General features: G+C 43.5%; 1 protein-coding gene across 2 annotated transcripts in view; it reads right to left on the bottom strand.

Annotated features, from left to right (window-relative positions):
* Positions 1-6: 6 nt before the first annotated feature.
* LOC107834891 (amyloid beta A4 precursor protein-binding family A member 1-like) overlaps positions 7-13,659 on the bottom strand; it is a 25,831-nt gene continuing 12,178 nt past the window's right edge. Inside the window, exon 3 of one of the 2 annotated variants that reach the window (XM_016666875.1) lies at positions 7-1,818. In XM_016666875.1, the coding sequence (XP_016522361.1) occupies positions 1,738-1,818 (81 nt within the window). In that variant the 3' untranslated portion in view covers positions 7-1,737. Of the gene's footprint in view, positions 1,819-3,193; positions 4,714-13,659 lie in introns of those variants that run through there. The other variant, XM_016666876.1, reaches the window with a different exon arrangement.

The following is a 13,659-nucleotide window of genomic DNA, read 5'->3' as shown; positions in this document are numbered from 1 at the left end:
TAAACCTGTGAGGGTCTGTGTTGGATTTTATTTTAGCATACCACAGTAGAGGGATTTAAACAAATGCTGACCACACTCAGATTGTCAACTAAACTTTGCCTTTGTGTGTTGGTCGTGTCAAATTGGATTGTTTTTTGAATATTTTTTCTCTTAATTAAGTGACTGGCTAAATTAATTTCTCCAAGAAACATTTATGGATCTTCTATCTTCAACTTTTACAATGGAAAGACTCACACACAGAGAAAATAGTTATTAGAAAGTTTATTTAGCAAGTAATAATCTTTGGTGCTCAAACTCCAACAGAGGACATGGCGTTCATAACCGCCATCAGAGAGGATGAGCTGCTGTGAAGAAGGATTAGAAATGTCTTCCTCCAGACACTGGTGGATGCCGAAGGACTGAAGAGATACTGAAGAAGTCGAGAGTTGAAGGTGAAGGTAGAGGTGGGTTAAAGATTGACCGTGGAGCAAGTAGAAAACCAGACTTTATGAAGGAAGAGAAGCCTAATGATTGGAGGAGATAAGGAGAAGACCGACACCAATAGATCACGAAGGAGGAGCATGATTAGCTGGTAGGTGAGATGAATAGTATTCCAGTTTGAATTTACGCCGAGGCTTCATGTATCAACTTACCTAAGTGTAAACCCAACCACTGTTGAGACAAGACCTGCAGTTTCTTCTTAGTTTTCATTTATCATAGTTTGTTGTCATTAACATATTGTTATCACCATACATCAACTACTGATAATGCAGGCTAGTCTTGCATTGACTGGCCTGTCAACGTTTAAAAAGAATAAAATTTAATACATACTTGAGATAAAAAAGAAAAAAACAAAAAAATACATTTTTTTACCAACCAGTGGCTTTATTGTATCATCTGAATTTGATTGTAGTTGGATTTAACTTCATTGTATTAGATATCAGAATATATTTTAGTAGATTTTGCTGAAATGAGTCTGATTGACTTCAACTGCCTGCTCTATATGAGGGACTGCTGTAAAGTCAATGACATAACTCAACCTTTGCACTATGTGCTCTTACAGGAGGAGCAAATGCTGCAAGCCAATGACTTGATGCAATCTTCTGGGTTTCCTTAGGAATAAACGTTTTAATCTACTTTTAATAATTAATAGAGCATACTGCTCTGTATGATAACTGGGATCAATTGGAATGTATGTGTGATTGAATTTTGTGCCTTGAGACAACATCTGTTGTGAATTGGCGCTATATAAATAAACTGAATTTAATATAATTTAATTTAATTACTGTAGAGAATTCTGTACAATTGAATATGAATTGAACTATTTTGTGTGTGAAAACTGCCTTTAAATATAATTATTTAACATGGCTGAACTTAACTAATTAACATAAATATATTAGATCATTGCTCTTTTGACTTTAATGCTGATTGTTAAGTTCCGAATTCAAACTTATAACGTTATAGCTTTTCTGCCAAAGGCCTCTTTATCTGGTTTATCCAAAAGATATATTTTTCTATTTATTTTTTTCACAAAAAAAAACTGTAATTAATGTGCGAAGGACAACACAAGAAATTAATCCAGAAATCATAATTTAGCACCTTACAGTGAGTAAGAAATAAATAATTTAAGGAGTTAAGCTGTTAAAGTGGAGTTGAACATCTAAATTCTTTAGCTATTTCAGAATGTCCCACTCCACACAGTAGGATTTCTCCAAATATAAAGAATCACCACACAACAGGAAAACCTAAACAAAAAACTCAGACTATCCTCACCTCACTTTGAGCACGCTGGTCAGTCTGTTCCTTCTGCTTGGCTTGTTCTTCCTCATGCTTTTCTACCTGATACAGCCAAAAATTTTCCATAGTTTTTGGTTATTACCTCAAGGTAGTTTAATCTTAAAGAGTCACAGAAGAACATGCACATGAAGGGCAGAGTAGGTGAAATGCATCAGCAAAGTCACTCAAAGTAAGCTCAGGTGACACATTCAGGTTGGTCATGGGAAGATCATGTCAGACTGGTACGTCATCCTGTTTTTTTCCTCTGCAAAATTTCAAACATAAACCTTAATTCCCCCAAAAATTTATGAAGCAAGTAACCACAACATATAAGTAAACCAACATTCAAACAATAAAGAATACAAGAAATTTGTAATTATAGTGTTGGAAAAAGGAAAAAGGTTAACAGGTCATTCCATGCTGCTACTAGATCCCAAATTAAATATTTAGTTTGAGTTATCCAATACGCTTTTCTTTTTTGTTCCATGATGAATAAATTATTAGGTGGATAGAGGTAGAAGAAAGGGAGATAAAAAAGACTTTGCTGGAGTAAACAAATGTAAGAAAGCAAACTGATATTGAGACTAGAGTTTAATATAATAAAACGGAATCACCATTGATTAAATGCAATATCACGATTGTAATTATTTTTAATTTTGATGCAAATTCATCCTGGCATTTATTCAGCTAAAATAACTCATCACTAATATGTGGCTAATATTAACCCACATATTACAAAACAGAGAGCGTCTTTCTATCTTTATTAAATGTTTATTATTTCACAAAGATAAGTCTTTTTTAAAATTCCAACTTTCATAGCCACTATGGATCAATTGGAAAAGGACACAAAATACATCTCATTACTCCTATCTCTCTAAAACAACTAAATGTTTGCTAAAGAACCATAAAGAATAACAAAAGCCCAGATAGTGATGGTTACTTTAATGAAAATATTCAATAAAGAAACTTGACACAGTCAAGCTAGAATTTTTAAAGTCCATATTAAAGGTCCTTTTGAAAATTTGGAAAATATTTTATTTTCTCATGTCAAATTGTAAACCTGGTTGCTGTGTTTGGTCTTTAATTAGCTAGCAAATGTTTTAAAGTGTCAAATCAACAAAAAAGCTCTCCTAGATAAATTGTGCATTTGCGTGACGTAACTGGTGGAAAACTGAGCTCAACGGCTGTGGTCTGAAAAGGAACAGAACTCTAGGAGGTTTTGTTTGCTCAGATGTGATTAAAACTTGTTTATGTGGGTGTGCTGTGGTGGCGCAGGGGTTAAGTACAACCCATGTATAGAGACCTTAGTCCTCAACATGGCTGTTGCAGGTTCAATTCCTGGCCTAGCAACCTTTGCCACATGTCTTTCCCAATCACTCATTACCAACTTTCCTGTCAATTAACTATCAAAAAAACATAAAAAGACCACTAGAGCCAATAATTAAAAAAAAAAACTTGTTTATGTGCATAAACAACAGAAAAAAACTTATTTAAGCCTTCGGTGAGATTCATCCAGCTGAGAAAGGAATGTTTTACCACTAGCAGTATTTCAACTAACATGGTGATTTTCAGTACACTCTTCTGCGAGAAGGTTTACAACAAAAGTGACCCGAATGAATATTAGATGGGACCCAGAAGAAATGACAAATTCAGGCTGAAATCTACTGTATTTATGTATTTTACGATTTTGTTATTGCTTCTTTTTTAAACAGCAGCTGATAAAACTGAATAACACAGTAGAGGCAGTGAAAGGAAAGAACTACACTGATGGGGAACAGAGACAAAACAAAGCCAGAGTCCCAGCTCTTCCCATCAAAGAGGGTCGATGGAGAGTTGTTACATTTTCCAGAGCTTTGAATACTTTTTCTGTGTGTAATGAATGAATATAATATACAAGTTTCACTTTTTCAATGGAATTACTGATGGAAATAAACTTTTTCATGATAATCTAATTTCATGGCCAGCGTCTGTGGATTCAAATACTTCTAAAAACTTACATTTTCTATGAAGGTCATTACTTGTTTGCAAACTATCTTTGCATGACTTCTAATTAAAGTGAATTAAATGATAGGCCTGTTATGTTCAAGAATATCCAAATGAAGAGCAGATTTCTTGTTGAATTTCTGCACATTTAGTGTTGGGATCTGCTGTTTCTGTCTATACGTGTGAAATTTCCTGTTCCTTTTAGGATCTTTGCTGCCGAGAGCAGAACAGATGTTACAGGTGATTCATGTTTCCCTATCATATACCATTCCCCCCATAGACACATATAAAGAATAGACGCCTCCTGGACAGCTCTTGCCTACTGTTGCTGACAAGATTTAGGCCAGCCATCTTGGAGCAGTCGGCTGCTCCATTCAGCCTTTTTATGTTTGACAGGCGCAATGGCGTGTCAGTATATTTAATCGATCATAACTCGCTAAATACTAAATAGATTTTCACAATTTTTTTGCTGTAAACGTTATTCAAACAGCTGTCATAGCTACATTTACAAGAAAGCTATTTTTTTAAGTATTTTTTAATTGAATTGATACATGGTTCGGGATATTTAAATATTCTTAATGGGGAAAACTGAATAGATTCGGAATAGAATATTTTGATACTGATGTATGATGAGCATTTTACAAAGTACACAACCAGTCATAATTTTTTTATATTGTATTTAGTAATATCAATACTTATTTATATAAAATAAACACAAAATTATACAATCATTGAGAAACAAAGATGATTAAATAATGATTTAATACTGAATAACGTATTAAACTACACATATTTATATGCACATGCATATATAAATAATGTCTATATAAAATCTATATAGACATTTATTCGTGCTTTCCAGCCGAGGAGATATAGCTTAAGAGAGTTCCAGCAGCTGAGATTCATCCGTGCAGTGAATCCGTCTCTCCTTAAAGACATTTTCCACTTCTTCCTCACATTGTGTCTTTATGAAACCTTCAAAACACAAACGGGAGTCATCTTACTTTTGACAGAGTGAAAGAATTACATATAAATAACAGTTTTTGCCACCTTGTGTCGCATAATCTAAATCAATGTTAGGAAATAAAACTTTTTCAGATTTACAAAATCTCGCTTAGCCTTCATAGTTGGGGCTAAAACCCGGTCTTGTGCGAAATTCTGTTCCCCTGTGAAAATCTGTTCCCCCTCAGTCAAGAGCTCGCATTGCAGCCAAAGAGGCGGATCTGACCATTTTCACAGTGCTTCTGATCAATTTCTCGGTAAAAACAACTCATATAATCATGCCAAGATTGTAACATTCAGTTTTATCAGCTGCTGTTTAAAAAAAGAAGCAATAACAAAATCGTAAAATAAATAAATAAACGAGGTCTTGTGTGGAGGCCAGCTTGCACTGTTTTGTGTTATTTTAACGTCAAGAGAATCGGTCTTTTTCCTACTTTTGTCACTCAAGCCAGACAAAAAAGCACGTCACCAAACAGTTTTCCAACACATTGTGTGAATTTATAATTTTAGATTTCTTGAAAAGATGAGAGTGTATGCTTTCTGGAAAATGAAGCCCTAGGCGAAAATTCAACCTGTAAGACTCTTCCGGCATCACCTATCACCACGTCTTCACCCCAGCCAATCAGGACGCACCACCTCTATATCTCGATCCAATCAACTGGCAAGAGCTCCTTCAAAAAGGCGAAGCAACCGGATCCACCCGCTTCAGCTGTGTTTCAACCCACCTCCTCCCCGTTTCCACCACCAGTCTCCCAGACGCCCCCAGGTCCCCTCAAGACTCCTCTCTCCAAGCTCCACTCCACCACCAGTGACTGGGCCCGGGGGAAGACCTACCTGAGCTTCATTTGAGCCGATCATTCAAGTTCGCTGCGATTCTCAGCACGCATGTCTTCCGCCGGTGTCCGAGCGCCAAATTCTCGGTCCAATGAAATTGTCTAACTGCTGTTTCTCTCTCTGTGTGAGTCTCTACAGATTGAAATCCCCTTCTAGATTACTGGATAAAAGAAATTTCTAGTTGCTAAATTTTAGTGGTTCAAACATACTTTCACACATAATTTGGAAACGGTTGCTCTTTATTTGCCAAAGCAATTAGGGGGGCGGAGAGATATTTCAGCTACCTGAAATAATCTGTTCCCCCTCCATCTCATAAGAACAAATTAATTTACCTACAAGTCTTTAACGGTGCTTATTCCTCTCTTGATGAATAATAAATCCTGCAAGTTTGAAAACATTTGCTCAATTTTTGCCAAAGTTATGAGGAGGGAACCATATATTTTAGCTGCTTGAAATAATTGTCATGATGCAGTGTTACGGTGCAGTGAGGATATACACCATGGACCCAGGTAAGAGTAATAATGAAAGTTTAATAATAAAGACGGCTTGCACAGTCCCAAAATCTGGCAACACGGCAGAGCGAAAACACACAGAAGCTCAGCACCAATAGCAGCAGTAACAGACTGGTAATGAGAGCAGGTGCTGAGACAGGACTAGCACTTCTACTACGACGGCTGACTAAGTAACATTGAATTCAGGACTTTACAGTTCTACCGAGACAGCTAACACTGGATGCTTGATAACACACACTATGCGAACGACAAGGACCCGACAAAAGACCAGGACAAGATGTGGGCTTAAATACACGGAGGGTAATCAACAAGACGAGACACACCTGGGAACAATCAGGGAACAGACACAGGGACACAGGGACACACAGGAAACACAGATCTAAATAAACACAGAAAACCTAATATAATTACACAGAAAAGTCAAATCCCGACAGTACCCTCACCCCCACCGAAGGGCGCCTTCCAGACGCCCATAGTGTTAAAAAAAAAAACTAGGTTGGGCGGAGGGGTGCCGGACGGGGGGCTAGAGTCCAGAGAATAACACTAGCGGAACAACACCTAGGTGACCTAGAGAGCTCAGTCAAAAACAAAACAAGAACACGGTCAGGACAGACCTGGCGTGACAGTCTGGGGGCCGGCAACGACGCATAAGATGGACCCCCCATGGAAGAGCTGGGGGCGGCCACGGCACATGAAACGGACCCTCTGAGGAAGATCTGGGGGCTGGTAGTGAGACAGGGGGAATCAACGTCGGAGGCACTTGGGCCTTGGTGGGCATCTACTGAAAGGGAGCTTGTGGCTCGGGAGGCGACAAAGGGGCCTCAGGAACCTTGGGAGGCGAAGAAGGGAACGCTGGGGCCTCTGTAGGCGGCGAAGGTGCTGCTGGAGCCTCGAGAGGTGACGAAGGGGCCGCTGGGACCTCAGGAGATAACATAGGGGCCGCTTGGGCCTAGCACTGGTCTCTGGGGGAGCTCTGGGAGGAGGAGTCCCTGAAGGAGCACTAGGGGGCAAAGTCTCGGGGGAAGCACTAGGAGGCCGAGACTCAGGAGGAATACTAGGAGGCGGAGACTCAGGAAAAGCAGTAGGAATTCGGATACTCAGGAGGTGCACTGGGAGACAGCGTCTTGGGAGGAGCACTAGGAGACAGACTCGGGAGGAGCACTGGGAGGCGGAGTCTTAGCTGCAGTCTCAGGACGTGGGGTCTCAGCAGACTCAGGGGGCGGCACAGAGAATCCCCCTACCTGGGCGGGTCATGCCACCAACCATGCCACTTAATAACTATGCGGCAACTTAGCCACCTGGAATCCCATGGCCATGGGAACCATAGCTGGAAGCGGGTTGGCAGCTGGACGTGGACAGGCTGTGGTGGAAGCCGGAACCAGAACAGGTGAAAGGGAGTCAAACCGAGGTGTTGAGGCTGATGGGGCTGAGACACGGGAACACGGAATCCGGAATCAGCTGGTCTCGGGAGATGTGTCTTTTCCCTCAGCACCGCTGCCGCCGTCTGAAATTCCCATTCCACATCCCGGCGTATTTCTTCCAAAGCCGGGAGGTGGGAGGCGACGAACTGTGTGATTCACTGTGTTATCCACTTGTCCAAGCAGACCAGCGACTGCCTGGAACGTACGGTTTCGCCAACTTGGCGGCATAGCATTGGATGTCTCTCAGCAACTCCCGCCAGTTCGCTGGGTCCAGGTAGGTAGTAGGGGCGTTCCTCAACTTGGAGTGGACGGGTCCTTCTGCCATGATGCGGTGTTGCGGTGCGGTAAAGATATACGCCATGGACCCAGGTAAGAGTAATAATGAAAGTTTAATAATGAAGATGGCTCACACAGTCCCAAAATCTGGCAGCACAGCAGAAACACACAGAGGCTCAGCACCGATAGCAGCAGGAACAGACTGGTAACGAGAGCAGGTGCCGACACAGGACTAGCAGTTCTACTATGATGGCTGACTAAGTAACACTGCTGAACTGAGGACTTTACAGTTCTACCAAGACAGTTAACAGTTAACGCTGGACGCTTGATAACACACACTAAGTGAACGACAAGGACCCGACAAGATACCAGGACAACAGGTGGGCTTAAATACACAAAGGGTAATCAACGAGACGAGACAATCAGGGAGCAGACAGGGCGACATAGGGACTCAGATCTAAATAAACACAGAAAATCAAACATTATTACACAGAAAACTCAAATCCTAACAATAATCTGTTCCCCCTCAATTTCATAGGAACAAATTAAGTTACCAGCAAGTCTTTAACTGTGTTTATTCCTCTCATCAACAAATCTTGTGATTTTGGAAATTGTTATTCATTNAAAAAAAAAACTAGGTTGGGCGGAGGGGTGCCGGACGGGGGGCTAGAGTCCAGAGAATAACACTAGCGGAACAACACCTAGGTGACCTAGAGAGCTCAGTCAAAAACAAAACAAGAACACGGTCAGGACAGACCTGGCGTGACAGTCTGGGGGCCGGCAACGACGCATAAGATGGACCCCCCATGGAAGAGCTGGGGGTGGCCATGGCACATGAAACGGACCCTCTGAGGAAGATCTGGGGGCTGGTAGTGAGACAGGGGGAATCAACGTCGGAGGCACTTGGGCCTTGGTGGGCATCTACTGAAAGGGAGCTTGTGGCTCGGGAGGCGACAAAGGGGCCTCAGGAACCTTGGGAGGCGAAGAAGGGAACGCTGGGGCCTCTGTAGGCGGCGAAGGTGCTGCTGGAGCCTCGAGAGGTGACGAAGGGGCCGCTGGGACCTCAGGAGATAACATAGGGGCCGCTTGGGCCTAGCACTGGTCTCTGGGGGAGCTCTGGGAGGAGGAGTCCCTGAAGGAGCACTAGGGGGCAAAGTCTCGGGGGAAGCACTAGGAGGCCGAGACTCAGGAGGAATACTAGGAGGCGGAGACTCAGGAAAAGCAGTAGGAATTCGGATACTCAGGAGGTGCACTGGGAGACAGCGTCTTGGGAGGAGCACTAGGAGACAGACTCGGGAGGAGCCTGGGAGGCGGAGTCTTAGCTGCAGTCTCAGGACGTGGGGTCTCAGGAAACTCAGGGGGCGGTGCAGCAGCAGACTCAGGGGGCGGCACAGAGAATCCCCCTACCTGGGCGGGTCATGCCATCAACCATGCCACTTAATAACTACGCGGCAACTTAACCACCTGGAATCCCATGGCCATGGGAACCATAGCTGGAAGCGGGTTGGCAGCTGGACGTGGACAGGCTGTGGTGGAAGCCGGAACCAGAACAGGTGAAAGGGAGTCAAACCGAGGTGTTGAGGCTGATGGGGCTGAGACACGGGAACACGGAATCCGGAATCAGCTGGTCTCGGGAGATGTGTCTTTTCCCTCAGCACCGCTGCCGCCGTCTGAAATTCCCATTCCACATCCCGGCGTATTTCTTCCAAAGCCGGGAGGTGGGAGGCGACGAACTGTGTGATTCACTGTGTTATCCACTTGTCCAAGCAGACCAGCGACTGCCTGGAATGTACGGTTTCGCCAACTCGGCGGCATAGAATTGGATGTCTCTCAGCAACTCCCGCCAGTTCGCTGGGTCCAGGTAGGTAGTAGGGGCGTTCCTCAACTTGGAGTGGACGGGTCCTTCTGCCATGATGCGGTGTTGCGGTGCGGTAAAGATATACGCCATGGACCCAGGTAAGAGTAATAATGAAAGTTTAATAATGAAGATGGCTCACACAGTCCCAAAATCTGGCAGCACAGCAGAAACACACAGAGGCTCAGCACCGATAGCAGCAGGAACAGACTGGTAACGAGAGCAGGTGCCGACACAGGACTAGCAGTTCTACTATGATGGCTGACTAAGTAACACTGCTGAACTGAGGACTTTACAGTTCTACCAAGACAGTTAACAACAGTTAACGCTGGACGCTTGATAACACACACTAAGTGAACGACAAGGACCCGACAAGATGCCAGGACAACAGGTGGGCTTAAATACACAAAGGGTAATCAACGAGACGAGACAATCAGGGAGCAGACGGGGCGACATAGGGACTCAGATCTAAATAAACACAGAAAATCAAACATTATTACACAGAAAACTCAAATCCCAACAATAATCTGTTCCCCCTCAATTTCATAGGAACAAATTAAGTTACCAGCAAGTCTTTAACTGTGTTTATTCCTCTCATCAACAAATCTTGTGATTTTGGAAATTGTTATTCATTATTTCCCACAGTTAAAGCGGGGAACCATAAATTTTAGCCACCTGAAATAATCTGTTTGTAATGAAGGTCTTCATTACTTGGCTGTACAACACTTAAAATGTGTGTTAAATGATAAAAGAAATGCATGTTGAATGATAAAAGAAATGGATACAAACAGATTGAAGTATTTTGTTGATTGTGTGTTTTTATGCAGTGGCATCTCAGCTGGAACTGATGGTGTCCTGTTGAAATACAACAAACAAAGGGATAATATAAGTATTGTGATTGTTTGAAATGCACTGAAATGTTTGAAGGCTTTGTGTGGGTGTGGCTTACCTTTGTCTCTTCCTCTGCAGGGTGTTCAGGCTAAAAGATTCCCCGGAGGCCTGAGCACCGTTTAAAGGTTCCAGAAGAGACCAAAGCAGATGGAAGAGGGAGAGCAATAGAGCTATGCACTTTATAAATTCAATGTTGGATTTATTTTTATTGATAGAGATGTGTTTTTATCCATCCATCCATCCATCCATCCATACATCCATTTTCTTCCGCTTATCAAGGGTCGGGTCACGGGGGCAGCAGCTTCAGAAGGGAGGCCCAGACTTCCCTCTTCCCAGCCAATTCTTCCAGCTCCTCTGGGGGAACCCCAAGACGTTCCCAGGCCAGCCAAGAGACATAGTCCCTCCAGCATGTCCTGGGTCTTCCCCGGGGCCTCCTCCCGGTGGGACATGCCCAGAACACCTCACTAGGGAGGCATCCAGGAGCCATGCTTACCAGATGCCCGAGCCACCTCAACTGGCTCCTCTCGATGTGGAGGAGCAGCGGCTCTACTCTGAGTCCCTCCCGAATTACCGAGCTTCTCACCCTATCTCTAAGGGAGANGATGCCCGAGCCACCTCAACTGGCTCCTCTCGATGTGGAGGAGCAGCGGCTCTACTCTGAGTCCCTCCCGAATTACCGAGCTTCTCACCCTATCTCTAAGGGAGAACCCAGCCAACCTACGGAGGAAACCCATTTCGGCCGCTTGTATCCGTGATCTCGTTCTGTCGGTCATGACCCAAAGCTCATGACCATAGATCGACCGGTAAATCGATAGCTTCGCTTTTTGACTCAGATCTCACTTCACCACCGGTACAGCGCCCATTTCACAGCAGACGCTGCCCCAATCCGCTTGTCTATCTCCCGCTCCCTTCTTCCCTCATTTGTGAACAAGATCCCCAGATACTTAAACTCCTCCACTTGAGGCAGGACGAACCCCCCTGACCCGGAGAAGGCACTTTACCCTTTTCCGGCTCAGATTTGGAGGCACTCATCCCGGCCACTTCACACTCGGCCGAGTACCACTCCAGCGAAAGTCGCAGATCACGATCTGATGAAGCCAACAGGACCACATCATCCCTAAAAAGCAGAGATGCGATCCTAAGGCCACCAAAACGGATCCCCTCAACACCTCGGCTGCGCCTAGAAATTCTGTCCATGAAAGTAATGAACAGAATCGGTGACAAAGGGCAGCCTTGGCAGAGTCCAACTCTCACCGGAAATGGGCCCAACTTACTGCCGGCAATGCAGACCAGACTCCGACACTGGTCATACAGACCTGATACGGACCTGACAGCCCGTATCAAAGGGCCCGGTACCCCATACTCCCGGAGAACCCCCCACAAAACCCCCCTAGGGACACGGTCGAATGCCTTCTCCAAGTTCACAAAACACATGTAGACTGGTTGGGCGAACTCCCATGCACTCTCCAGGACCCTGCTGAGGGTGTAGAGCTGGTCCAGTGTTCCATGACCAGGACAAAAACCACATTGCTCTTCCTGAATCCGAGGTTCGACTATCCGATGGACCCTCCTCTCCAGGACCCCTGAATAGACCATACCAGGGAGGCTTAAGAGTGTGACCCCCCTGTAATTGGAGCACACCCTCCGGTCCCCCTATTTGAACAGGAGGACCACCACCCCAGTCTGCCAATCCAGGGGAACTGCCCCCGATGTCCATGTGATATTGTAGAGTCGTGTGAGCCAATACAACCCTACAACATCCAGAGCCTTAAGGAACTCCGGGCGGATCTCATCCGTATACAGGATTTGTTGTTGATAAAGAGAGATATAAGCACACTTGTGAACAAAAGAATTTGTCCTCATGTTATAGAAGGGTAATGGATTGTTTCAGGCAGCTAAAATAGCTAAAATATATGGTTCCCCTTAATAACTCTGGCAAATAATGAGCAAATGTTTTCAAACTTACAGGACTTATCGTTGATGATGAGAGCAATAACCACAGTTAAAGACCTGCTGCTAAATTAATATGTAATTAACTAGAAATTTCTTTTATCCACATATATTTAACATTAGGAAGGGATTTTCCAGAAAGCCTACTCTCATTTTTTCAGGAAATCTAATTTGCATGCCCTGCTATCAGCCAGCTTCCCTCCTCTTATATTAGCAATGAAAAATTATAAATACATACAATGTGTTAGAAAACTGTGACTTCTTTGGCAGGCTTGAGTGATAAAAGTAGGAACAAGACCGCTTCTCTTGGCCATTAAAAACAACACAAAACAGTGTAAGAAGACCTCCACAAAATACCTCGTTTATTTATTTATTTTACAAATTTGTTATTGCTTCTTTTTTAAACAGAAGCTGCCGATTAAACTGAAAGTTACAACCTTGACTTGATTAGATGAGTTGTTTTACCAAGAAATCGATCAGAAGCGCCATGAAAATGAAAGGATCCAACTCTCTGGCTGCAATGCGCGCGTCCAACACCTGAGTGAAGTTGGCAACCCCACCGTCTTCAAATCAGACAAAATTGGTGTCAAACGTTTGTGCTATGTTTGTGCTGGTTTGTGCAGCAAAATTTTTAGTTTGTGCCGCTATCATTGTAAAGATATAAAGAAATGTTTCTAAAGGTCATCAAAGGTCAACCAGCCAAAACCCCCCTCCCACCTTCCTCAAATCAAACAAAATGGGTGTCAATCAACTCGACTCCGTTTGTGCTGGTTTGTGCAGCAAAAATTTTCGTTTGTGCTGCTTTGGCTTTGAAGATATTAATGAAATGTTAATGGTCAAAAGGTCAACCAGCCACACAGGAGAACAGAATTCACAGGGGAACAGAATTTCGCACTAGACCTGTATTACACCAGCACTATAGCTAATATTAGCTGGCATTTTGCCAGTGGACATAAATACAGTATATTCTATTTTATTCACAAAAAGTAAACGGTAATATGTGAATCTTACTTGTGAAAAGTTATCCTCCAAGATCTCACGTCAATAGTCCGTCGATCTGAACAAAAATATCCTGCAGTGCTGAGGCATCTGCTGCTGTTTTCTTTTAGCCAAGTAGGAGGGACCATAGACATGAATACGTGGGTCATATTCATGTCTATGGTCCCTCCTACTTGGCTAA

This window comes from Poecilia formosa, unplaced genomic scaffold, assembly GCF_000485575.1.
Source record: "Poecilia formosa unplaced genomic scaffold, Poecilia_formosa-5.1.2 Scaffold830, whole genome shotgun sequence".
Classification (NCBI taxonomy): domain Eukaryota; kingdom Metazoa; phylum Chordata; class Actinopteri; order Cyprinodontiformes; family Poeciliidae; genus Poecilia; species Poecilia formosa.
The sequence above is the reverse complement of the archived record's forward strand: the minus strand, read 5'-3'. Positions and strand labels throughout refer to the sequence as shown.